We start from the raw sequence: 25,402 nt of genomic DNA, 5'->3' as shown, positions 1-25,402 counted from the left end.
GTTTAGATGCTCATGGATCATGATCCATAAAGTCCTTCCTATCATAGCTTTGTGTGCAATTTAAAAGACAAGGTTTGATTTCTGTGCCATACATGAAATAATACAGTATGTATTATAGTATATCAGAATCACATCAGGTTGGGCTGATATTTGTTCACAGCTTCCATTCTGCAGATTGTTTTGGCACCATTTAATTATCTGGGTTTTATTTGTTTTGCTGCATTTGTAACCCAGTACCATAAGGTTTGTGTTTCCCCATAACATACATTCGAGTGTTTTGTATAAGTTTTTACATTTTTTTTTTTTTTTTAAAAGTTATGCATTGACTGTGCTATCATTATTGGATATGGGTGTTGGGCCACCATTGCTGTATCAGTGCATCATACAAAACATTAGGATGTTCCTCAGTCTGCTCTTTGCCCTTTTGGCCTGGTGTAAATGGGTCCGGTAAAAACCATTAGTGACAGCAATGTGCTAGATGGTTCATGACTATGTTGCAGTTTGCATGTGAGACGATACACAGAGGGATGTTGTCCCAGACAGGTATTAAACCTAGTCCTGGACTACACAGCATTTTGGATTGTGATTTTTCCATTGAAGGGAAGATATAGTCCAGCACTAAGCTAAATCCCTGTCTGGGAAACCAGCCCTGAATATTTTCAGTGTGCAGCCGATTGTGGACACTACAGACAGCCTGCATGCATTTTGAACAGATTATTTGGTCTTTTCTAAATTAGAAATGTGATATTCATTTGTTTTTTCATCTGTCAACGGGGTCATCTAATTGGAAGTTGATATTTTGGGGACACTACAGTTGTCCTCCCAGTTTGGTTTTTAAAGATATTATCATTTTTTTCTTTTTAAGCTAGTATCTGTTCAATTCTTTTATCATCAGGTTTTATTCAGGAAATTCCTTATACAGTGATGTTTTATTAAGTAACCACCGTTCACAAATTTCTCTTCATTAGTGGAGGGTAACCTGACCTGCCTGTGTCAGCAACCAAAAATTGTCAGCATCCATTTTGTGGAGGCATCCAGTAAATGGCTTGCTAGTTGGCAGTTTAAAGAGGTCAAGAGAAAATCGTACTAATGCCAAGTCTTCAGTGATCAGAGTACTCTGAAGAGAAGATCTCAAGATTCATTTCAAGTGTTTCATAACTGTGTAGTCTTTGCTGTAGTGCTCTGTCTGCTGCTGAAGTTTAGGCCTTAATTGGTCATCCATCCTATGTGTCTACAATTTCTATTTTTGGGTATGGAAGAATGGATTGTGAATTGAATTTAATTCAGCACAGAACAGGCACGGTGATGGTTTTCATTCTTGAAAACCTGTGAATGTGAATGAGAACTAGGTTGTAGAGCTAGGTTGCCCAAGTGGGGCTCCAGGCCTTGATATTGCTGGATTTGGTCTGCCAGAAATTTTCCCCTTACTACCATGTTCAAATAATAAAAAAAATATTTATTATTATTATTACTATTTTATAAAGTTTGTAGTTTTTTCCCAGACACACAAATTTGATCTGAATTAAAATGACCCCAAATGAAATATAGACAAAATACCTATAAATATGATGCAATCATAACTAGGTTTGCATCTGATTTTTTTTCTTGTGTTTTGTCTTTTTGGCCCCCAGCCCACCACACAAAGTTTTGCTCCACATGGCAAAAATATGGATGCGGTTACATATTGTAATCAATCCCTGCACAATACCAGAACTACTCTGAGTAGTGAAGACCTATAGCAACGTCAGCATCTTGCTGAACACGTAGGAGTGTGTTTGATTAACTGCTTTTAACCCTTGCTCTGTGTTGTCCGAGTTGCATCATTCATCAGCCCCCCTCTGATACTGATATAATACTGATAGCTGTAGCCTCTGAAAGATATACCATGTGTGTTACTATAGAACTAAAAGTAAGACATAGTTGTGTGGTAAATGTCGTAAAGTATATCTGAAACTAAAATGAAGTCAAAGTAGTGAGGTCATGATTTCATTAACTGCAGTCAATGAATATTTCATAACTATTTGCTTCACAGGTTTCTAGCTTCTAGGCTACAGCTAATATTGTTAGATAAATAGCTACTTTAGTTTGATGTCATCAAAAAGATCTGGACAGTAATGTTTAACTTGATTAGCAGGTAGTGAAACTGAATGCATATGGGTAAAGTTTTTTTTTCATCTACAATTAATCAGTCATTCTTAGACAGATAACTTGCTAATCATCCATTAGCAAAATGGTTTTTACTTGGTTGCTGCTGTTCAGCATTTTAGCAAAACCAATTTTTTCTTGCTCAGAGGCACAAAACGTTTGTTTGCTTAGTGTGTTGTGATTTTTGTGTGTGTTTGTACAGCTGTGTGGGGGCCTTTTGAGTTAATTTTTTTTCTGGTGGGTTCCAGGACAAATAGATGGATATACGCTTGTTTTGGATGAAAGTAACATGGCTACAGGAAAAGGATGTTTAACCATATAAGGCTCTACAGAAAGGATGTAAAAAGGATAGTGATATTTTACTGTTTTGTCTATAGAAAATGGATTTTCCTTTTTTGTGGTCCACCTAAAGACTGTTCTCTCTTCTGAACTTGAGAACTATAAATCACTGAATGATCCTTAGTATGTTTAGTCTATGAAAAGCCTGCACATCATATATATTTATTTATTTATTTTTCTTTCTTTCTTTCTTTCTTTCTTTCTTTCTTTCTTTCTTTCTTTCTTTGTATTGCTTAATTTTAAAATCTATTATTGAACCAACCCTCCTGTCATGTCGTGTGAAAGTTAGGACTGCCATTCTGGTTTTGCCAAGTTGAAATGGTGTGTTTGTTCATCTGATTAAATATATTTACTCACTTCACTCTTATTAACAGGCCATAACCCAGCACACTTCACTCTTTAGGTGACTAAAGCTTAATAGGTGAAAATCCTCATTGAGATTTTCTTGTCTGGTTAATTGAATAACGGTTAACCATTAACAACTCTAGTGTCAAGGGGAACAGTGTCAAATACATGACTCATACATGGAGCAAGGAAAAGCTCTCTCACTAAAGGAAGGAAAGCTGAAAGCCATTAACAGTAATAGATGGATGCTTATAGTACCAAGTACCTAAAATTGGTTTGCATCTGTTTTTGTAATGAATTAAAAAGTGAAGTCCTGTGAAGTTCACCAAATGAGGTCCTGGAATCCTGTATACTTCACAAAGCTGATATTTATAAGGGTCCATTTCTTACTGGTTGTTCACTTATTCTGTTGGCATGGCCAGTGTTGGAAGAGGAAGCAGCTATACTCTTACATTGCATCTGAAGGTCATTTGAAGAAACTATGAAAAACCAACATTTTCTGTTGGAGAAATGTATGAGATGAAAAAAGAATATCCTAAGAATGTAGACTGGCTTTGACTAACAGCCCCTCAACCTGTACAACATTATAGCCTTGTTGTGAACCTTATTAATATGAAGGTATTTGATGGCAGAGGTTATATAGTGCTGTTAGTGGGAACTGAGATAATCTTTAGCCTTCAAGATGAGTTCTTAAGTGATCAGATGGCTGATGTTTTGTAAAATATAGGATTTTACCACTGAAAACTCACTGGTAGCCAATGAGATGTATGTGCATAGAGCAAACTGCTTGTAGAATATAGTAATTATTAAATACATTTGTAATAACCAGAAAATAAAGGTATTCTCTTTAATATTTATATCAGTATGCCACTTCTTGGTTTTCCTGGCAGATTTCCAGTAATAACAGGGAGATTCAGGGCTATAGTGCTTATTTAAAGTAAGCTAAAACTTGAAATGTGAGATCATCTAATTTTTAATCTTTTAATTTTTGTGTCGTACAACAAAAATGACATAATTCTGTAAAAGAAGACATTAAGTTTGAAATGAGGATTTTTGAGTAGGCTTAATTTAGACTTAAGCTTTATATAATTCAGTGTACAGTTTAGACTGGTTTGTGTGTTATTAAAGGTTTCACATGAGTACCGTATAACCCCATTTAAAAATTCATGGTAGCCTTGAACCTTTCTGGATATTACCCAGGGGAGCTTTATATGCAAATGTAAATGTCCAAATAATTTGTACTAGATCTTACAAGGACATTATGGGTAAAGTCTGAGTGGGCCCATGTAGGAATAGAGTAGGTCATTTTCCAGAGAATTCTCACAGTGCCTCCTGTAGACATTACAGGTGCCTCATGCCTAAACCACAAGAAATATTTTCTATAGTGAGAATGCGTCTGACAGGGAATATCTCTGGCTGTAGGCTACATGTGTGAAAGGGCAACTCCAGAATATGCCTGAACCTGATTCTTTCAACATTTTTATATTTTTACATATTTGAAATTTTCAGCCTGTATGGTTCCTATTTCGACACTTACTCATTAATTGTTCTTCAACTTGATCCATATTCAATATTCCAAGCAAAATCTAACGTGGCTAAGAACCACCTACTACAGCAATAGAAGAATTTGACTGGAACCCAAAAGGACCAGTCACATTGGACCAGTACCATAACCAGATAACATGAAAGTAATGAAAGCAAGTGTGAAAAGGGCATGTAGCATTTGTATTGAATAACATATAAAGCTAAGGTTGAAGTGCATTTCACCTCATAAAATGGGTAATTTAGACCTGGTTAATAAATATTTGCATCCAGAAAAGAACACAATAATGAAGCCCTTGCTTCCTGCATGGAGTTACTATAGCTCATAGGAAATTAGTTGTAATTCAGTGATGCCCTACCAGTTCAACAAAATGCATATATATTAAACCGTCCTACATTTATAAGGAGTGAAGGGCAATGGCAGGGAAGTGTGTACAGTTTAGGAATTAAATTTAATTGGGCTCCATGTATGATTTTACATTTGCACTTTTTTGTCATTTCTTTATTGGAAAAAAATCTGTAGACCTCCCTTCGTCATCAGGGAGCTGGGTTTCGGGGTGTGGGAGGTTTGATGTGGAGGACAGAGGGGGAGGAGGGCTTGTGAAAGGAAATGTGGGTTGGGAAACTGGAGTTTCCCAAATGTCGCTTGCACTTCAGAAGCAGCTACACACTCTGGAAGAGGGTAACTGGTGAGCTGAGGCAGGGAGATGTGTCTCAAGGGGGGTTCAGAGCCTGCAAAACCCAGAGAGTGCATCCAGGGGTGAGAGGGTTACTGGGATAAAATGGCCCGTTGGGAATGGCCCGCACCCCTAGGCCTTAGCCTGGGAGGAAATTGGATGTTAAACCTGATGCCGACAGGAGGGCTCTGGGGTTAGAAGACGAGCTCTGGAGAGGAAGCAGGCCTTCAATGTGTGGAGGAAAAGAGCAGGGGTGTGCCACCGTTCTTCTGGCCCCACTGGCTCTGCAACACTGCAGCCACCGCTGTGTTTTGTTGTGCTTTTTTACTGTCCTCAAAAGAGGAAGGCACTATTGCTCCCAGTTCTTTTTTTGGATTTTCCTGGTTTGGTTTGCCTCTCAAAACTGTTAAATTGCTTATTTTGTCATACATGTGATTCCAATTATTATTATTATTATTATTATTATTATTATTACTTTTTTTAAGCATAAAATTGTAGAAGCATAATAGAGTGTAGAAGAACTATCTTCCTGTGGAACATTATAATGCTTACTTGGCTTGGTATGCTGATTAAGTTTATAAATTATTAGATTACAGCTGACACTTGGCCCAGATTCACCATTAGCACTAATGTAATTTTTTCTGAATTGGCCTTAGGAGCCAAAGGAACTTGTCTAGTCCTGCAGTACTGCATGTGCCTACAGTGGTACTGGAATCAGCTCCTTGTGTTTTGACAGAGCGGAGCGTTAAAATAGTCTGCATATTCCCTAATATTTGTGTTAGCAAAGTGATGAATAACTATGGTCACACAGGGATCTATAAAGGAAAATATCTGGGTATGACTGAAGGTAGTGATATATACATGCACATATATTTCTCAGCTGCTTCCGAACAGACTTGGGATCAGACAGAGCTTTGAATAACTAAAAACTGATTAGCTGAAGTGTACTGTGTCACCAAGGGCAAAAATTAATTAATGTTCATTGAAAAACATAAATCTCTAAAATAGCAACTTTATAGTAGAAGGGACAAAAATCCTTAATTTTCACATTAAATCAAAAATTGACATTATATATATATATATGAATGATGATTTGGTCTCAATATGTGTTTCTCTGTCTTAATTGATATTAAAAAATACACTACAGCAGAGTTTACCTCCCTCATCTGCAGCACTACACACAACAGCCTCTCTCACTACAGTGCATTTGCAGAGTTCAACCAGAAGTAGAGTAGAGCAGCTGCAGCTAGGGAGTCCATTCTAGGTCACAGCACAACATGGTGACCTCTGTGATATGGAGGGCTCATTCAAAGCATTCAAAATGGAAACAGAACAATTTGTAGTTACAGGTGATTATATAACAATGAAAATATGGTTTTGTATACTATATGCCATTCATGCTATTTGATCCACTTAAAATTGACACACTACACATTTAATACTGATTTGTTTAGTCAGCATAACTATAAAGCATGTATTTTGTGAATTCCTAATTTAAAAGAATGGGATGTTGGAAGTTCCACAATTTGCATAGATATGTTCTGAAATCTAGAAGCTTACTGGAACAGATACCCAAATGAATGTTATTGTAACACTAATATGAAATTTCTGGCTTGGCTTTTTAACAAGTAGGTATAAGGCTAAGTTACCGTATTTCAGTTACAGTTGCTGATGAAACATTTCATGTCTTCACAGGCTAAACCAATCTATGGAGGGTGGCTGTGCTTGGCTCCAGAGGGAACAGATTTTGACAATCCAATGCATAGATCTCGGGTAGGTATTTGGATGTCTATTTGTCTATTTCCTCATGTGTATACAATGATTTTCAAGATGCTGCTTAAAATTAGTTAAGTAAAGAACTTTTTAAAGAAAAACTCCCAGCCAAAGACGTGTACTAGTATAGAATATAAGAAGTGTTACATTTGGCATTTCATGCCTCTTTCGCACATGAACTTCGGAGAATTTCTAGAGAAGTTCTGGAATATCTGATTTTGAGGTGTCCTGGAGTGGTCGTTCACACACGCAGCACACAGCAAGATATTTTCTGTATCAGGAGTGCTTTCGTAGGGGGAAATGAAACATGTGCTTTAGGCGTGGAGCAGCGTGTGCAGGAGAAACCCCAGATCATTTCTTAGGCTGTTATCATGTGCTAACTCTGACTTAACCCAGAGTCTTTACTCTGACTTCATAGTGGTAGAGCCCTAGTAATCTCCACAACGAATGTTGTGGGTGAACATCAGGGTAAACTCTGGAACATTTTTGGATTCATTGCATGTGTGAAAGTGACATCCGTATGTGATCTACATGTATTTATCTTTTGTGACATGTTGAAAGAGCTATTTAAATAATTTTCCCTTTAAATCTTAAATGTTTCCCTTATTGCAGAAATGGCAGCGGAGATTCTTTGTCCTCTATGAACATGGCTGCTTGCGCTTCGCTCTGGATGAGTCGGTAAGCTTTCTGGACATTTTTACTGTTTCTGAGGCACTGCACACAGACATTCTGATATTTTTGAAAACAGATCTTTCTCCTGTTTTTGAAAATAACCCTTGTCCCAGACGAACATGAAAAATATGGCATTACAATTTAGTACCTCTTAAGAGACATCAAAACAGCACAAAGCATGAAAGAAACATTATTATTTATTATTATTAATATTAACATATTATACTCCCAAATGCTGACTACGCAGGGCATGGATTTACTGAATCTAGATGTAAACATTGCATTATATAGTACTAATGCAACATCATTTATATTTATTCATATGTTGGAATCTGAAATCCAGTGTTAACTGCATGCATACATGCAGTTTATGTAATCCACTATATAGGGAATGAGGAGTTATTTAAATTACAGACAGTGAAATATGCTGTGTGATGCTAGCATTTTTAAAAAGCCCTGTTTTGCCCATAAACATGACACCATTGACAGAGTTTTCAAAAATCTTCACATTGAAGAATGTTTTCAAAAACCACAGTTTTCAGTGACCTACAATGCTGTTTTCATGTGGATGGGAGGCCAAAACACAGGAAAAAAAAACTGAAATGCAAGTGTGAGTTTGGTATTAAATATTACTCTAATTACCAGTTTTGGCTGCTACAGTAATCAAGAGAATAGCAATTTCCTGTAAGTTGGGTCCAAATACTGAATGTTGTGAGACATCGGTTACTTTCTCAGTAAAAAGTAGTTGTTTATTATTGAATTTATTACTCATTAAAATGCAGGAGGGAGGGATTGGTCATTAAAATGCAGGAAGGAGGGAGTGTGAAGTGCTTAGAGGAAGTGATGTATCTTAGAACAGCGTCACAGGGAGGGCACTGGGGCTAACGAGAGCCTTGCTTAGTCTGTTTGACTCACTGGAATGTGACATGGGTGACCAAATTAGCAGCCTGATCAGCTCAGAGATTACTGCGTTTGTATATAAACAGTGAGGCCCACACAGGGACCTGTCATGAAGATCGAGAGCTTTGGGGCCCCAACACTGCCTCCATGCAAGCTACATAGTACCTCTAATACTGAATTTGAAGCCATATCAGTATCTAAAGGACTGTTAGTTTATAGCAGGGAAATTTATTATTTGCATGTGTAATAGAAGGCAGATAGCAGTGAGCTGGATTTTGCCTAGCTAATGCCATTTTATCTTACAAGAAGATATGCAGGAGCAAATGTAGAGCTCTTAAGCAGCTGGTGTGGAAAGCTGACATCAGTTCACAGTACTGTAGCGCTTCCTTCAATTGTAAGACTATGAAAATCTGTGTCCTATTGTCTTTGTCGGTTTTTCATCTGTGGTGGGAGCCCTCAGGAAAAACCTGGAAATTAGGTCAGGGAAGTGTCTCGCCTTACACTGAATTAAAAGCTGAATTTAAACTACCTTTTTGCTGTATAGTTGAATTAGTGTAGATTAGTATAGGCACAGTGCGCAACAGCAGCATCACAGGAAAAACATGATTTGCTGGGGGAATATAGTGTAGCGGAAGATCACTTGACAAGAAATGTGAGCGATGGATGCAAGTTTTTGCTTTGAGCAAAACTGATGTCCTTCCAACTCCACAAAATCTTGGACAGTGGGTAGGAGAAGACTAGTTGTAGATTATGTACAGGGATTGGCACGCTGAAACATATTCTGTCAGCTTGTAAGGTTTGTCGCCAGGGAGGTATACATGGAGACATATTCAGGTGCTAAGGGTTTTAGCATGTTTGTTGGACAGCAAATGAGTGGTTGTAGTAATAAAGTGATTAGGTTTGTGTATGGGGGAACATATTTGAAAGTGTACACAGGCTATAAATATTGGTAGATTGGGTGAAGCACAAGATTGGAAATTGCTGATGGACGTAGGTTTAAAAAAAAAAAAAAGAACTGCAGGTCCCAAAGTTTATTGAGGCTAGATATGGTGCTGTATTCTGAAAGTAAACAGATTTTTCTAGGATTCATTTTAGGATGCAGTAGATGAAGCATTTGAAAGGAAGAAGCTGAAGTATGCAGACGGCTGAGGTGAGGGATCAGGGGTGGCACGCACATGTTAGACAGGTGGAGATAGGTGTGGGGGATTTGTAGTCAAGTCTGCCACATCCCTTTCTTTGTGCAGTTTGACATCAGGGGCCGGAAACTAAGGGCAGCTGTGAAGGAGTTATCAGAAACAGCTGAAAGGTCTAGTCAGTGGTTGTGGATAAAGAGAACACAGACTAGTTTGGGAAATGCACTGTAGGGGTTAGTGATGTAACATGTAAAGATCACATGGAACTGGTGGCACTAAGCATGCGTTAACGGTGCCAGTGGGGCTAGGTACAGCCTTAGTCACCAGGAAGGACAGTGTGGATTTACGGTTGTTGATGCCTAAGGGTAAGGTAGAACTGTAAAGCTGGCTTGAAGGGGAGTGGGTCTGGGATGCCAGACTTCACTGTTGAGCATTCTCGAGGTGTTGTGGGCTTAATTCAGTGAAACACTGAAGGGAGGTGCCTACCTGATGACCCCTGTAAAGAGATAGTGATACAGTAGGTGGTTTGGGTACTCAGGTGATGGGCTCAATGATTAACTTAAGATATTAAGGGTAGATGGTTGCTGACCGGATCATAAATGGCCACAGCAACCTTCAGGTGTAGCTGTAGGATTGGAACAATAGAAATTGTATGGCTGCCGGTAGGGAAAGAGTGTGGTGGGCTCTATGAGAAGCTATAATGGATTGGCATAAGATATTTTACGTCTTATCTTGTGTATGACTATAATTTTCTACAACTTATTTAAAATATCTTACAATCAGTTAGCTGTTACCTATTTGTCACTTTTCACATTTGTGAGGATTTTGTGTAAAATTCAGTATTAATACAAATGTGCAGCTACGTCTATTGTTACTTAAAAGTTTGATAAAATACTTCAGATACTGAGTATATTATGTTCCTTTGAATAATTTATTAGTTTTAGCTTTAGCTGAAGAGATAATATTAGCTTCCTTCAATCGAACATTATGTTGATGAGAAATGTAAACCTGATTACTTTGTTACAGGGTTTTTCAACTGTAGATTGGCAAGCCAAAAAAATAATTTGCTGAGAAAAATACTAATGATTAAATCATTGAATTTGTGCAAGAATGTTATGCTGCAACCCAGACTCTCTAGTTAGCCCAGCTGCTGCTGTTCTAACTTTAAGGGTGAATCCCATCTCTGATATTTACCCCATCCCTTGTATTTGAGTGTCAAGTTACAATGTGAAGTGGCTAAAATCTTCCGCTACGCAACAGGGCGACCATTCAAGAGTCTGATATGTCATCAGAACACAAATAAAAAAAGTGCAGTGCTCCATTCCCTTCTAGTGGTGCCCTTAATGAAGAAATCAGTTATTTTTCTTTTTATATTCATTCAGTTTGTTCAGTCCCTCTGGGCCACAATATCAATTCAATGGACAAAATGCGGGTCTCTTGAAAAAAGTTTGAAAAACCCTGCTTTATTATGCAGTAGTTATTATTTCATCAGGTTGTGTTTCGCCGGTTGAATTTGGGACTATTCAGTAAACTGACACATTTTATAGATGCTACATTTTTTGCATGGGAGCTCCCATGTTTCTCCTGACTTCCTAATATGTTTGGTGAACATTCTAAAATATTCAGAGTTTACAAACCTTCTGTAATCTTTTGGATACATTTAAATAAGTTTGGCTGTTTGCCTTGCACATCTAGGGGTTCCTAAAATGTTGGGTGAGCCACATTTCCGTTTAGTTTAAATAAATATAATTCTTCTCAAACTGTGTGTGAATATGTTTCAAATACGTTTTAAATCAGGTTTATTTTGCTTATCCCACTAATCCGAACTTTGTTTCCACAACTTGTCAGTTTAGCTAAGCGAACCTGGCAGAAGATAACCATTCATCTAACAGGATCAGCATTGAGTGCTGTAAACATTACATGCATTTTACTGGTTTCAGTCTGAGCTTCTGAAGCAGACTTTTTTAGCTGTTAGATGGAGATGTTCTGAATGCGGAGTCTAGGCTCAGAAGAGCATTCCCCCTGATATGCCCATATTTGGTGAAAGTGCTACAAGGGCTATTGGTGACGTTGCCATACTCTGAGAACATTAGCCCCCTAAAACCACATGGAAATGTAAAATATGCTCTGAGATTTTCGTTCCGCTGAGGGCCTTACCACAATACCTATTTCTGTAACAAGACCATGTGTTTAAAACTGCCAAATCAAATCATTTGAAGAAGACAGAGGGGTAGAGGGTCATCTCTGTGCTAGTTTTAAACTCGTCTCTGATGTAACAGATGTTCCAGAGTCAGCAAGAACACTTCATTAGCTTCTGAGAGCAATAACCAGTACGGACTAAATGCCAGGTGTTGAATTAAATATTGCTGTTTCATTGCTGTGACATATTTCAGACGTGTCTTATGGAGATTGATTCTTAGTGAAACTAAAGCAATGTTTTTCCCTTCTCTTTCAAACCTGGAGCATTTTGATTGAATGTACAGCAAGTTGAGGCACATGTGTGCTATAAAATGTGTGCCTAGCAAACAGTGTGGTTTGTGACATGCCTATAAGAAGTTAAACTTGTACAGTTTTGAATGACCTTGGTTTGTTTCAATAGGTCTTTTTCAAAAATATAACAGTATATAACTTATAATGTGCAAAAGTAGAAACCCTGCTTTTTTCATTTTCAGACTTCAATTGTAAAGAACAAGTTTCGAATGAGCTTAAACATAATACAGATCAAGCTCCGCTACACTGCAAGAAGACAAATCAACACTTGGTGTCTGAAATGTTGTGAAGCTTTCAAGAAGTTTTTCTGAAAAAAGGAAATAGACAAAAAGATGAAAATTTACAACTGAAACACAGAAGCTGCTAGTGTTCTCAGAACAGTAAAACTGACTTCCCTAGAACATTATCAGTGAATGCATTTTGGATTCTAAAGTTTCTAGCAGTTTTCTAAAATATAATAATGTAGGATATACTAAAGAAAAAGGACACACAAACTGATTATATTTAATTATTGCTTCTGTGTACGTTTCTGTTAAATATAGGCTATACTTTCAGCATTTTCTCATTTTATTTTTTTGTTTTACTTTGTTTGACTTGTAATTACATGATGGTCTCAGACTTCTGCACAGAACTCTGTTTTCCTATCATTTATTGTTAGTGAGAATGTTTTCATTTTCCATAATAACACTTCTAAAAATAATCAGCGAGTAAAAAAGGGCCGGGGACAATAGAAGGATATGGTATTTGATCCTGTGTTTTGGAATCTGCCTCAAGATAATGTAAAACGTATGAATGGCAGACTTGGCAGGCATACACTCTTTGTGTTGTTGCCAGAATCAAACATTTCTTATTCTGAAAGTATAGCTATAGCTGTTTAGTCTGTTTACAATAACACCACCACCACCACGTCTTTTTTTACCACAGTAAATTATTTGTTCTTTTTTTTCTTGCACTGCCATTAATGCCTTGCCTTTTGTTTACCTCCCTTATCTAAAATCTGCTTCAAGATTTCCACTGCGCAGTACAAAGATATGAATGTTGTTGAACTTTGTCATACATGCATTACCTACAGCGCTGCAGCTTAGCCTGTGAGCTCCTCATGCTTCATAGTGCTCAGTGTCTCACAGGATATCTGATATAACAACATCCCTCACCTTCACCATTCCCTGCTCTCCGAGCTTTGTGCTAAGTGACGTGGTATTCTTTATTATACACTCCTGTGTCTCTTCCAATGCTGGTGTCTCATTACCCAGATTTTTCCCCCCAGAAGCACTCTATGTAGTGAAACAGAAACAGTGCTGCAGTTTGTAACTGTGACACACTGTAATTGCCATATTTGGCAGTCCCTGAGGTTTGCTGGCAGCTTTTAATAAAGCAGGATCACTTAAAATGGCCATAAAAGGAGCCAGGAAAAGACAGCACCTGTTTTACATCTAGAGGCCACAGAATGTCTGATAACAGTTCAGGCAGAAATTGCGAGATGGTCCACCATGGATCTGAGGCAAAGAAATATCCAGTGAGGATGTAGTGGTGCAGATCAGTGTGCTATTTCTAGCGCCTAACTAAAAGCTGAAAGTCTCTCGGTGTTATGTTTCTCCTTGTTTGGAAGGAGGAAAATGATTTGTGCTCCACATGAGAGAGATTTATTTTCAGTTCTAATATTAAGAGTTGTTTTGGAACCTGACTGCCTTTTGTTAAGACTTGGTGGAAGGAATTTTCTTCTTTTATCTTATTCTTCAGATTATTGTTGCGATTATTAAACTCTAAAGGCAGTAGAGGATGTAAGCTTTGAAGCACTAAATATGCAGAGAAATATCTCTCTCTCTCATTTCCTCAAAATTGTGGTAGAATATGTGGCTGCAGACATTCATGGCTGTAAATAAGCAGCATTTAAAGATACAGTACCAGTCAAAAGTTTGGACACATCCCATTGGTCTTTGGTGGAATACGGCTATTCACTGTATAGAACTGTGTACTAGCCCTACCTCTGCGCAACCCAAGTTATGGTCTCAAAGACATTAAGATGGTGGTTCTACAAATTAAATCTTGACGTGGCCACAGCTGTTCACTGAAAAACTATTCCAGGTGACGACCTGATTGAGAGAACGCCAAGAATGTGCAAAGCTGTCATCAAAGCTGCTTTGAAGAATCTAAAGTATAAAACATATTCTGGTTTGTTTAACACTCTTTGATTACAATATAATTCCATATGTGTTCCTTCATAGTTTTAATGTCTTCCATATTCATTTAACAATGTAGAAAATAATAAAAAAGAAAAAGCATTGAATGAGATGTCCAAACTTTTGACGGGTACTGTATATTCACAATATGTGGAAAATGGCCCAAAGCATAGGAAACCATCCCTGAGTGGGTGTGTCCAAACATTTGACTGGTACTGTATATACATAAAATTTAATATACTTGCCTTCTACTTTAGGCAGCTTCTGAATAAAAAAAAAATCCCTAACTGCTGTAGTAATTTGTTGATTATCATGGTTTGATCTTACATTACAAACAGAAGAGCTGGACCTTTTATGAAATCAACTTGAACATAACACGTCTTCCTGAGTCTTTGGTACTGTAAATTCTTGTGTGGTATAGATGCATAGTTTATGCATAGCTTAAGCATATGGATTTCATTTGATTATGTATTTATGCCTCTATGTAGCAGAACTTATTTAATTCCAATCATTTTTTTAAACCTTCTTATAAAATGGTGTTTTTTATTAAAGGTATTTTATTTTTTGCTGTAGTACAATATTTTTACTGCCCACATGATTTTTAAAAGAAAAAATATGTAACGTTTTCAGAAATACTAGTATATCCTTTTCCTACATCGGACTTACTGAAGCATATTTCCATCTGGTTCCTCTCACAGCCAAGCACACTACCACAGGGAACCGTCAACATGAACCTGTGCACAGATGTTACTGATGCTGAACCTAAGACCGGCCAGAAGAATGCATTGTGCATTATCACGCCTGAGCAGGAGTACTACATCAGAGGAGATAACAAAGAAATTATCAATGGGTAAGTGATGGTTACTAATCCAGTATTCTGGCATTTATTTTCATCAAACATATAGCCACAATGGAAGAATATGGATTCTGCATGGAGCTTCACTGTAGGTACCAATTTGACTTTTACCAGGTGGAGTGAACAGCTAGTTGTTTATCCAAGGACCAACAAGCAGAATCAAAAGAAGAAGCGCAAGGTGGAGCCAGCAACATCTCAGGTAATTTCTGTGGGCCTTCAGTTCAGTTAGAGCTAGAGCTGAATACCATATGTTTTACTTGGCACTTAACTTGAGATCTATTATTTATTATTAACTAGACATTAGGTGATATTGGCTTACAGCAGACTATATTTACAGAAATGTTAAAGTGAATAATGTTCCTTACAGGAGCCTGGTCCAGCAAAAGTAGCAGTGACTGGTTCAGGGATCCCTGAGGCAGAGAAGGTTCCAGACTCTAGCTCTATCATATGGCAGGAAGAGCTGCAAAACCGAGAGGCAGAGGCGTCGCAGGCGTGGCCCTCTACAGAAATTGCTCCACAGGGCTCACTGTTGCCCTCTGCAGGTATGGGGGATTTTTACAACACATAGTCATTATGCAGCTGGAGCACTAGTTGAAGGTTTCGTTGTAGTCACAATTTATTGCAGGTAATAAAGTCCTATTGGGCCGCAGTTTTGTAAAAAAAAAAAAATGTCCAAATGCATTCCCGGTGTGCTCAGTCTCATCTGCAGGACAAATTAATTGGCTTAAAACACCATTTTTAAATTCAGGTTTAGTCAAATTAGTTGCAACCATTACATTTGTGAAACAAGTCATGTAATATGAAGAATATTTCATAAGAATTTATTGATTTTACTTTGGAAAACAATGAGATTTAAATGTGATAATATAGAATATTGTAATAAGTTTAAGAAGTGGCAATATTGTATTAATTAAATGTTAGTTCTTTAAGATCTTTAAGTTCTTTCTTGCTCCAGTTTTACTTCATTAATCGTTTACTTTTAATTAACAATTTTTTTGCAATCATTAAATCTAGGTTTAGTTCAAATATAAAGTCAAACAAACACACACTTACAGATTATACAAACAGAATTGGAATTTATAAATATCAAATAAAACATTTGGAAAGATTAAAATAAAGATCTTTTACTCTGGTAAAGAATGCCAAAAAACTAGCAAATTAAATAAAGAAATATGTTATCTACTCTCTTGTAGACAGTAAATAAGACTATTGCAATTTCCTTTTAATCAAATAACATTAACAATTAACATTTTTAACACCGATAATCTCCTCTTTGGTTTATTTTAGCTTCTTCCTTTTGGCAATTATTATATGTATTCTATATTTCCATGGTCCTGTTAAAAAAGACTATCTATTTATGACTTGAATGATCATTTGATCAAGTGATCAATATCAATTTTATAAAGTGACATTGAATGCTTACATGGATCAGTAAACACCTTTGCACATAATCCAATTTGGAAACATTAATTCTCTCAATTTTAACTTGCTAGAGGAATGGGTTTCTAGTTTTAAACTCAAATGCAGAGAAACTACATTTTCAACCTTGAAAAGTTAGAGTGGTAAATAGTCTAGATTTGTTCATCAAAGAGAAATATATCCAAACACCGTGAAAAGTTATAGTTCAGAAATGGTACTTTGTGACAAACTTTTACATTCAGATCACAATAATATATTATTATGATTATATTAATATAATATATAATTTAATGATTAATTTTATTAATATAATATAATTTATTCATATCACCACTGTTTCAGGAGATTTTTTTTTCCTGAAGGTTCATAGCATGATATACAAATATGAAATGTATATAAAAAAAATTAAAACTGCTCCAAATATGCAAATGTTTTATTTTTCTCTTTCTAGCTGAGGAACCATCAGTGAGCCGAGGGTCAGACCAGGGCTCTGTGAATGGAGATGAGGTGGACCGGAGCGGGTTTTCCTTTCCACCGTCCGTCTCCCAGCCACCACAGGACCTCCTGTCTCCTACTGGCAGCTCATCCAGCCGCCACAGTGGAGAGTTGGGAGGTATCCCACGCTGCTTGTCCCCTGCCCCAAGTGACCCCTTCCCCTCGGGCAGCAGCTTGCTGTCCAATGGCTCACACATCAGTGGCTCCATGAGCTCCTTGGACTCAGATGCCAGCGGCAGCACAGTCACCAGCACGGAGAGCCACCCGAATGAGCCACTGGGCCGTGCACTCCGCAGTTGCCATGACCCCCCTTATTCTCGCCGCCTCGAAGGGGAGGCTCGCAAAGCTGAGAAACGCAGCCGTCTCCACAGCCCTGAAAGACACAACAGAGAAACTCCCTTCAGTCCAGAGAGGAGGTGAGCGCAATCAACCCTGCTTTCTCTTCAGTATCTGCTGGCAGTTAAACCCAGTATAGTATCAGTATTGGCTACATTGGATACCATAGGTGTGTATATTTCTTTAACTAACCACCACATTTGTTTTTCTGAACCCATGCAGTTCTGTGAGGAAATCTATTTTTTCAAGCCAAATATCAACGTTACCAGCAGCACACAATTGCCATTTTTGCACATCTGACTAAGAGAGTGGTTTGACATAGCTAGTGAAATCATTTCCGCTCAAGTAGAGGGTGTAGAAACACCAGGTGGAAACTATAAACTTGCAAGTTTTAACATTTCGCTTATTTGTCATTCTTCTTGCAAGCATAAATGTAAAACTGGTGAGCACAGAGAGAGGAATTGCAAGTGCATCAGTGATTGCTATTGATTGATGTGTCCTGGTTCTCTGAATGCCCACCTCATACACTGTATATGGCCCACCTAATTGCAGAAAGCTTCATGGTTCACAGAGCCTCTCTTTTCCCAAGGACGGCACCAGAGCCATTGATAGGGTTGTACATTCCACTGTTTGACTGAATCATTTGCCAAGAGTCGATCCTTAATTCTGTATGACCAAAGAATCAATTTGTTCAGACGTCAATTCGTGTTCACTAGCTATGATTACTTAGTGTTTCGCCCACTCTCACTGTACAAAGATGTTGCGGGACGGCCTTGGAATCACACTTTGAAAATAATTTTGGACATTGAGTACTCTCGTTTTCTATTTTCAAAACAAAACTCAAATGACCATGGTACACGTCCTTCCATGTTTGTTTTTCTGTAGAAAGTTTGTTCTATAACAGCTTTGGTTTTTGTCTCCAAATGGCAAAGTTTTCAACATTTTCATACTGCTCCAGATTACTAGCTTGGAAGTTTCAGTTGCATTTGTTACAAAAAAATGTTATGTCTGCTCTGGAATGAAGAAATTTAATTGCTTACAATCTTTTATGTATTCCCCATTACCTTGCAGGGGTTTACCGAAAGGGTTTCATGAGCGTTTGCAGGCTGCTGCACTTACATCCATAAACTAGTTATTTAGAAAACCTGTTCATGCTTTTAAACAAGACGACACACACAATAATACTTAGTTATAAATATAAAAACAACAATGGCAATATTAAACATAGCTATTAGAAAACATCTGAAGCATTTGTTAATGAATATTTGAATATAAGTAATAACTAGTTATATTCTTACTTAGTATCTACCTTTCCTTTTAAAGGCAAACTGTGTTCAGTTCCTGTGATGGTCATTCTCCAGCGTTTTCTACTCACAGCAGGCAGACCTAAGAGATGTGTGAGGATATCAACAGAGGAAATAAAACCACACATACCTTATTAGGCCAAAGAAATAACTTCTGTGGGCTACTTGCAGCAAAGACTAGCTATGCATGCTTTTGACATGGAATAAGGGTCAATACAAGCAAGTAGTTCCCCACCCTCCGCATACTGTTTCTTCGTTGCTTATGTTAGAAATAAACACATTTACGATAAACAGTTCTTGCACTCTCAACTGGAGGCCATCTTTCTGGGATTCTCCTCTCCCACAGCTCAGAGGTCAAAAGCCATTGAGAAGAAAGTTTCAAATAAAGATGCTGACATGCCTCTCTTTTTGTTAGGACCGGGAGAACATTCCTATTCCCCTTCTCATGACAGTTATTCGCTGAAACGAGAGTTAAATAACTCAGAGTCTGTCTAGTGGAGAGAGGGAGAGAGAGCTTCCATTTTGTTTAATTTGGGTTTATGGGAACTGTGCCACTTTGTACCCAGAAGCCAATGAGGCTGAGAGCAGTCATGTGACATAAATACCTCACTGACTAGCTCTCTTGTTTCCATTTAAGGAGGACCATCACTGCTCTACATTCCCCCAAATAAGGTCAAAATTCTAAATGAGCAATTTAATATTTCCAGACCCTGGTTTCTAAACCGAGTTCTTCTCTTTTAAAATAATATGAGAGGACCATGTTTTTTTTTTTTTTTTTTTTTTTTTTAAATAAAGATTTTCCAGTATTTTTTTTAGATTCCCTCAGTATTGAGGGGGAAAAAGATCAAGATTATGTTTTTTTTAAACACCTTTCTAGTTTAGAAGAAACGGGATGCTTCCATGTTGACTTGGTATTGTTGACAGTTGACATGAGAAATAGCACTTGTTATTTACAGGTACAGGAGACCTTTTTTTTTTTCAGTTGTTCCTAACTGAGAATATCATGTTCCCCATGTCAGAAAATGTAATATGTACACAGCAACAGACAACAATCAGTACTGTGCAACAGACAGAGACCACCCTTCCTTTGTTTAATGTCCAGTGAAAAATGACCGATATATAAAATAACAGATTTATTCTGTTCCTTCTTTCTTTCAGCGGGCGCTCCAATGTGATTGAAAAGCTGGAGGCACTGGAGTTGGAGAATGCTGAGAGAATGGAGGTGGAGGAGACTGGTTGCAGCGAGACCAGACAAGGCCGTAGTGAAACGAGACGCTTCCACCGACAGGTAGGAAACACCTGGTCACGTGAACTGGTGATAGTCCTGTTCTACTATCACCATTCAGTATTTGCATTGAGAACAGTGTCAGCTGCATGCTGGCATTTCTTATGTATTATATTTTTACAATATGTTATGTCTGTTTTTAGTTAGAAATTTGTGTATAGGGGGGTTATCCTTAATATATTGTAAATGTTGGTTGAAGTATTCTAAATGGCTCTTCATGAAGCAGATTGAGAGAATGTCAAGAAAGTATAAACCTGCACGTAAAAGTGTCTTGTTCTCAAATGTTTATTTGTTTTCAGTTTTACAATAGTCTAAAACAATGGACTTTTTCAGTTTCTTTTGCAATTTTTCAGATTGCTTTAATATTAGCAGCCATTGTTGGGGGAAATCATTACATGATTTCTTTATAATCTAAGTGTTATTTATTTATTTATTTTTAATCATCGTTCGTTCCATAATGAATCTGAATCAGAATGTTCTCTATTTCTGTAGGAGCCAAAGGCTGATCCAGCACAAGGTCTGGACTTTCACCATTCCACCCTGCCACCACTGAGAAGAGCGAAGTCACTGGACCGCAGGACAACAGAGTCAGTCATGACTGTAAGTACTCTTCCCTCACGGGGACTCCCAGCTAGAATTAGTGTAGTCTTTGAGAGAGTGACGCTTATATCCATGAACATTGTGTACTAAGGGTGTGAAGCGAATGGATTTGGAAAGAAAGCTGTCATAATGCCTCTGTTGTTCTCGGAGGTTCGAAGGTCACTGAGACCTCTGTTACTGAGGCATGTTTTCTAGGAAAAAAATTGGACTGCTGTTTTGGAACATTGCAGTTTGTTGAGGAACAGAGTGACTCAGTGTAGAGTGAATGACAGAGCCTGAGGTTTTGCACTGCAGTACCATCAGATAAGTGTTCATTGTTTAGATTTTGACATGCAACATTGTGAAATCAATATGCTCTATAAACAGTTTGTGCCGCATGTCACAGTTATTCATTAAGCTGTAATTTGCTATGGGAAACTGTACTGTACGGATACTCTGTCTATTGTGCAATGATTAGTGGTGGAAGTTTCACTGCTACCTCTACAGAGACTAACCTTGGTTGCCATCTTGTTTCTTTGTGGCATCTTTTTGTTGTTGTGAGAACACAGATGTCCTAATCCTCCCGTGTGTACTGCTGGGTGTAGCATACTCCCTTCTCCTAACCAGGTCATCTCTATATCCTCCCTGCTTTCACCCATGCATTCCAATCCCTTCTGTTCGCCTTCATGTCTTTTTTCATTTGGTCTGTCTACATGTTCTTAGTCATGAGTGGATGTAAGTGTATATATGTTAATCATATATGAGTGTATGAGTGGTGATTTAAGTCCTCTGATGGTTTCTGTGTTTTTCTGTCTGTATGTCTGTTCTAGGGCTGTCACAGTTGCTACTGATTTTTCTGATGTGCGAAAGAAAAGAAAAAAAAAAAAAAAAAAAAAAAATATATATATGCACAAAACACAATTGTGAGAAAGTAGGACAATTATTATAAATACCTGTATGTTTCTGTTAAGCTGTTTGTGAAGACAGGTTCAATGTTTGCTGTCACAAACTGCATGTATTCAATGTAAAGGATTTTGTAACTACATCTAGACCAACAGGCTGCTGACTTCTCGAGCAACATTAATTTATGATTTAATAATGTATACATTGTACAACATAAAATAGATACAACATAAAATATGCCTATTGAATGACCATGTTGAAGTAGATTTAACATAAACCTGTTATGTATAAGCATTATCATTGTTTTGAAGCAATATAAAATATCCATAAAATACGTGAAAAAATTTATAATATTACAGCAGTAATAAGGCTAATTGTAGAATTAAGAAACTGATGTATATACTTTGAATTTTATTCCGCAATATTATTATACATATATTATCTACTATATTTGTTATGAAAACATTTGAGAATCATAAAAAAAATTCTGCATAGTCTGTTATTAATCATTAATTAATTAATTAATCAACTTAATTTTAGTGTTTGATTCTAAAAATAAAAATTGGATTGAATGCTGAGCGTTGATTGTAAAGTGTCCTAAAGGGTTTTTAGAAAGGCGGTGTAACTGTAACGTTAAATTATTTTATTAAAAATGTTTCAGTTTTGCCCGTTCTTTCGTTCATTGTCTGTAACCTGAAGAAAAACCGACCGTGTTTCTACTGCGAGCGAGGGAAAGTTTCTATGCTTGTGTTCTTACAGGGGGCCGCCATTCCAGAAAATAAAACACCCCAAAACACAGAGTGAACAGGATACTACAACTTATTTAATAGTTAAAAAAACGCGCCCACACACACACATATAAAAACAGTGTGCCAATAAAATGGGAATGGTTGGTGATATTAACTTCCTGTTTGTGGAACATTAGTATATGGGAGGGGGGAAACTTTGCAAGATGGGTGGTGACCATGGCGGCCATTTTCAAGTCTGCCATTTAAGATCCAACTTTTGTTTTTTCAATGGGAAGAGGGTCATGTGACACATCAAACTTATTGGGAATTTCCCAAGAAAAACAATTGTTTTAGCGTAACTTTATACTTTCTTGAGTTATTTAAGTTTCTGACCACTTAATAAAATGTGTTTAAAGTGCTGCCCATTGTGTTGGATTGTCAATGCAACCCTCTTCACATACTGATAGCAACATCGCAGGAGAAATGCTAGCACAGACTTCTAGTATCCGTAGTTTCAGGTGCTGCACATCTCGTCCCCACAGATAGAAGTTTAAGGGGGTCAGATCGGGAGACCTTGGGGGCCATTCAACTGGCCCACGATAACCAATCCACTTTCCAGGAAACTGTTCATCTAGGAATGCTTGGACCTGACACCCATAATGTGGTGGTGCACCATCTTGCTGGAAAAACTCAGGGAACGTGCCAGCTGCGGTGCATAAATACGGAAACACATCATCATGTAGCAATTTCACATATCCAGTGGCCTTGAGGTTTCCATTGATGGCCCCACTATCTTTGTACCCCATATACCACACCATCAACTTTTTTGTTCCAGCAGTCTTGGAGGGATCTATCCAATGTGGGTTAGTGTCAGACCAATAGCGGTGGTTTTGTTTGTTAACTTCACCAATCACATAAAAGTTTGCCTCATCACTGAACAAAATCTTCTGTGTAAACTGAGGGTCCTGTTCCAATTTTTGTTTTGCCCATTCTGCAAATTCAGTGCGCCGATCTGGGTCATCCTTGCTGAGATGCTGCAGCAGCTGGAGTTTGTAAGGGTGCCATTTGTGAGTAGCTAATATCCGCCGAAGGGATGTTTGACTGATGCCACTCTCCAGTAACATGCGGCGAGTGCTATGCTGTCGACTCTTGCTGAATGAAGCTAGGACAGCCACTGATGTTTCTTCATTATTCATACAGTATTCATGCGTCCACATTTGGGCAAATCCAACACTGAACCAGTTTCGCGAAACTTGGCAAGCAGTTTCCTAACTGTAGCATGGGAGATGGGTGGTCTCATAAGGTGTCTTGCATTGAAATCTGCTGCAATGGTCCCGGTTTCTGCGTTCACCAGACATCAACACAATTTCTATCCACTCCTCACATGTTAACCTCTGTGACATGTCAATGGCTGTAAACAAAGAGAAACTTCTAAATAACTCATGAAAGTATAAAGTTAGCACCATTGTTTTTCTTGTGAACCCAATAAGTTTCATGTGTCACATGACCCTCTTCCCATTGAAAAAACAAATTTGGATCCAAAATGGCCGACTTCAAAATGGCCACCATTGTCACCACCTATCTTGAAAAGTTGTACCCCACCCATATATTAATGTGCCACAAACAGGAAGTTAATATCACCAACCATTCTCATTTTTATTAAGGTGTATCCATATAAATGGCCCACCCTGTATGTGTGTGTGTATATATATATATATATATATATATATATATATATATATATATATATATATAAAAGCACTTGAATTACACCTTTTATAGTCGTGCTTACGTTCTCGTGTTCATGGGGTCGCCTATGTTAATTTACCTGATAGCGTGCAGTTGGCTGTGCTAACCAGGAATAGCAATGAAGGTTTACTGAGCTCACAAATGATACTTACACTCTCAGAAAATGTGTATGAAACATATTTCATACTCTTAGTTAGGGAACACAATATTATGTAATGTACCTTTATGGCACACAACCATTGTTGTACATTTACATTATTTGAACTTATGTGATAATAATGTACCTGTAATATATTGTTCTATATTATACTACAATTATTAGTGACAGCTCTAACCTGTTCCCTCTTAAGCTCTCAACACACTGTATTTATGGGCACTGTGCACAAATGCCTGTTGTGAGTTTTATATCCACTGTGTGGATCACCTAAATGTTTATTCACACTCAACAAACAAACTGATGTAAGGCTACTGAGAGAATTAGAAGCATGTTGTGTGTGTCCTTCTAAGCTTTTGCCTCATCATATAAACCGTTTGACCTTTAGAGCTGCCCCCCAACCCCCCCCCCCCCCCTCCACGTTTCAAAATGCCACTATTTGCCTGAACAAGAATATAATGGAAACAAGAAGAAGAGAAGAGTTTGTGTTGCTATGGTTGTCTCATAGAAACGTCTGAACCTGTTAAAGTTTTTTTTTATTCTTTTCAGATGTCTACTCCTGTAAGTACATATTGATATCATATGCAGAGTACAAGTGTATGCAGTTATTGTATAGTTTGCCAGGTGTTTGTTCGACTCATTCTGCATTCCTGCATGTAGTACTGTGTGATCTCACTAAAAGACTGCCTGGATCAAGTAGTGTGGTGCTGACGTGCATGATGACCATGTTTTTTCTTCTCTTTCCCCCCCCAACTTTTTCCTGTCTACAGCCGGATTTGCTGAACTTCAAGAAAGGCTGGATGGTAAAACTTGATGAGCAAGGACAGGTAAGATATTTCAGTCATAGTTTAACAAATTATTTGAAGATCATTACATGGGTTTCCATCTTTATGACTAAACAGCAGATGTGATGGTGTACTGAAATAGTGTAATATATAAAATGTCATTGATGTCAAAGTAGATTATTTGAAATGTCATCACTGTATTTTATCAAACTGTGTTTTTTTTTTAAAGAAATGCTTAACAGCTTTAGTTTCACATGCTCCCACATTCAATCTGAATATATGTTCCCTTTTCTGACAGAGATTGAAAACAAAGGAATCTTTATGACATTTTAAAATGCGCCTTTAAGGATGACATTTTTAACAATTAAAATGTTGTGACATTTAGTAATGTCACACAAATGAACGGTGCACTGCTTAAGAACATGGTGTGTACTCTTAATATTAGGCTCTTTCTCCTCAGAACTAAATCAATAAGCATTAAAAACATTAAAACATGAATTGAAATAGTTCTCGTGAGACTGAACCCTCTAGTGCAAGGCCAAACCCTTTAGAATTGTACTGCAAATGTTTGGTTTAAAAACTTTCATTACATTTAATGAAAAATTGTCGCCTG

At 37.6% G+C, this 25,402-nt stretch overlaps 1 protein-coding gene across 6 annotated transcripts in view; it reads left to right on the top strand.

Annotated features, from left to right (window-relative positions):
* The window catches only part of mprip (myosin phosphatase Rho interacting protein), a 52,626-nt gene that overhangs the window by 2,658 nt on the left and 24,566 nt on the right, over positions 1-25,402 (top strand). For all 6 annotated transcript variants that reach the window (XM_066663275.1, XM_066663273.1, XM_066663274.1 and 3 more), the window contains exons 2-10: positions 6,744-6,821; positions 7,434-7,499; positions 14,895-15,046; positions 15,167-15,251; positions 15,420-15,594; positions 16,923-17,382; positions 19,765-19,894; positions 20,384-20,491; positions 24,775-24,831. In XM_066663275.1, coding sequence (XP_066519372.1) covers positions 6,744-6,821; positions 7,434-7,499; positions 14,895-15,046; positions 15,167-15,251; positions 15,420-15,594; positions 16,923-17,382; positions 19,765-19,894; positions 20,384-20,491; positions 24,775-24,831 — 1,311 coding nt within the window. The remainder of the gene's footprint in view (positions 1-6,743; positions 6,822-7,433; positions 7,500-14,894; positions 15,047-15,166; positions 15,252-15,419; positions 15,595-16,922; positions 17,383-19,764; positions 19,895-20,383; positions 20,492-24,774; positions 24,832-25,402) is intronic.

Source organism: Hoplias malabaricus, chromosome 3 (assembly GCF_029633855.1).
Source record: "Hoplias malabaricus isolate fHopMal1 chromosome 3, fHopMal1.hap1, whole genome shotgun sequence".
Taxonomy (NCBI): domain Eukaryota; kingdom Metazoa; phylum Chordata; class Actinopteri; order Characiformes; family Erythrinidae; genus Hoplias; species Hoplias malabaricus.
The sequence above is the reverse complement of the archived record's forward strand: the minus strand, read 5'-3'. Positions and strand labels throughout refer to the sequence as shown.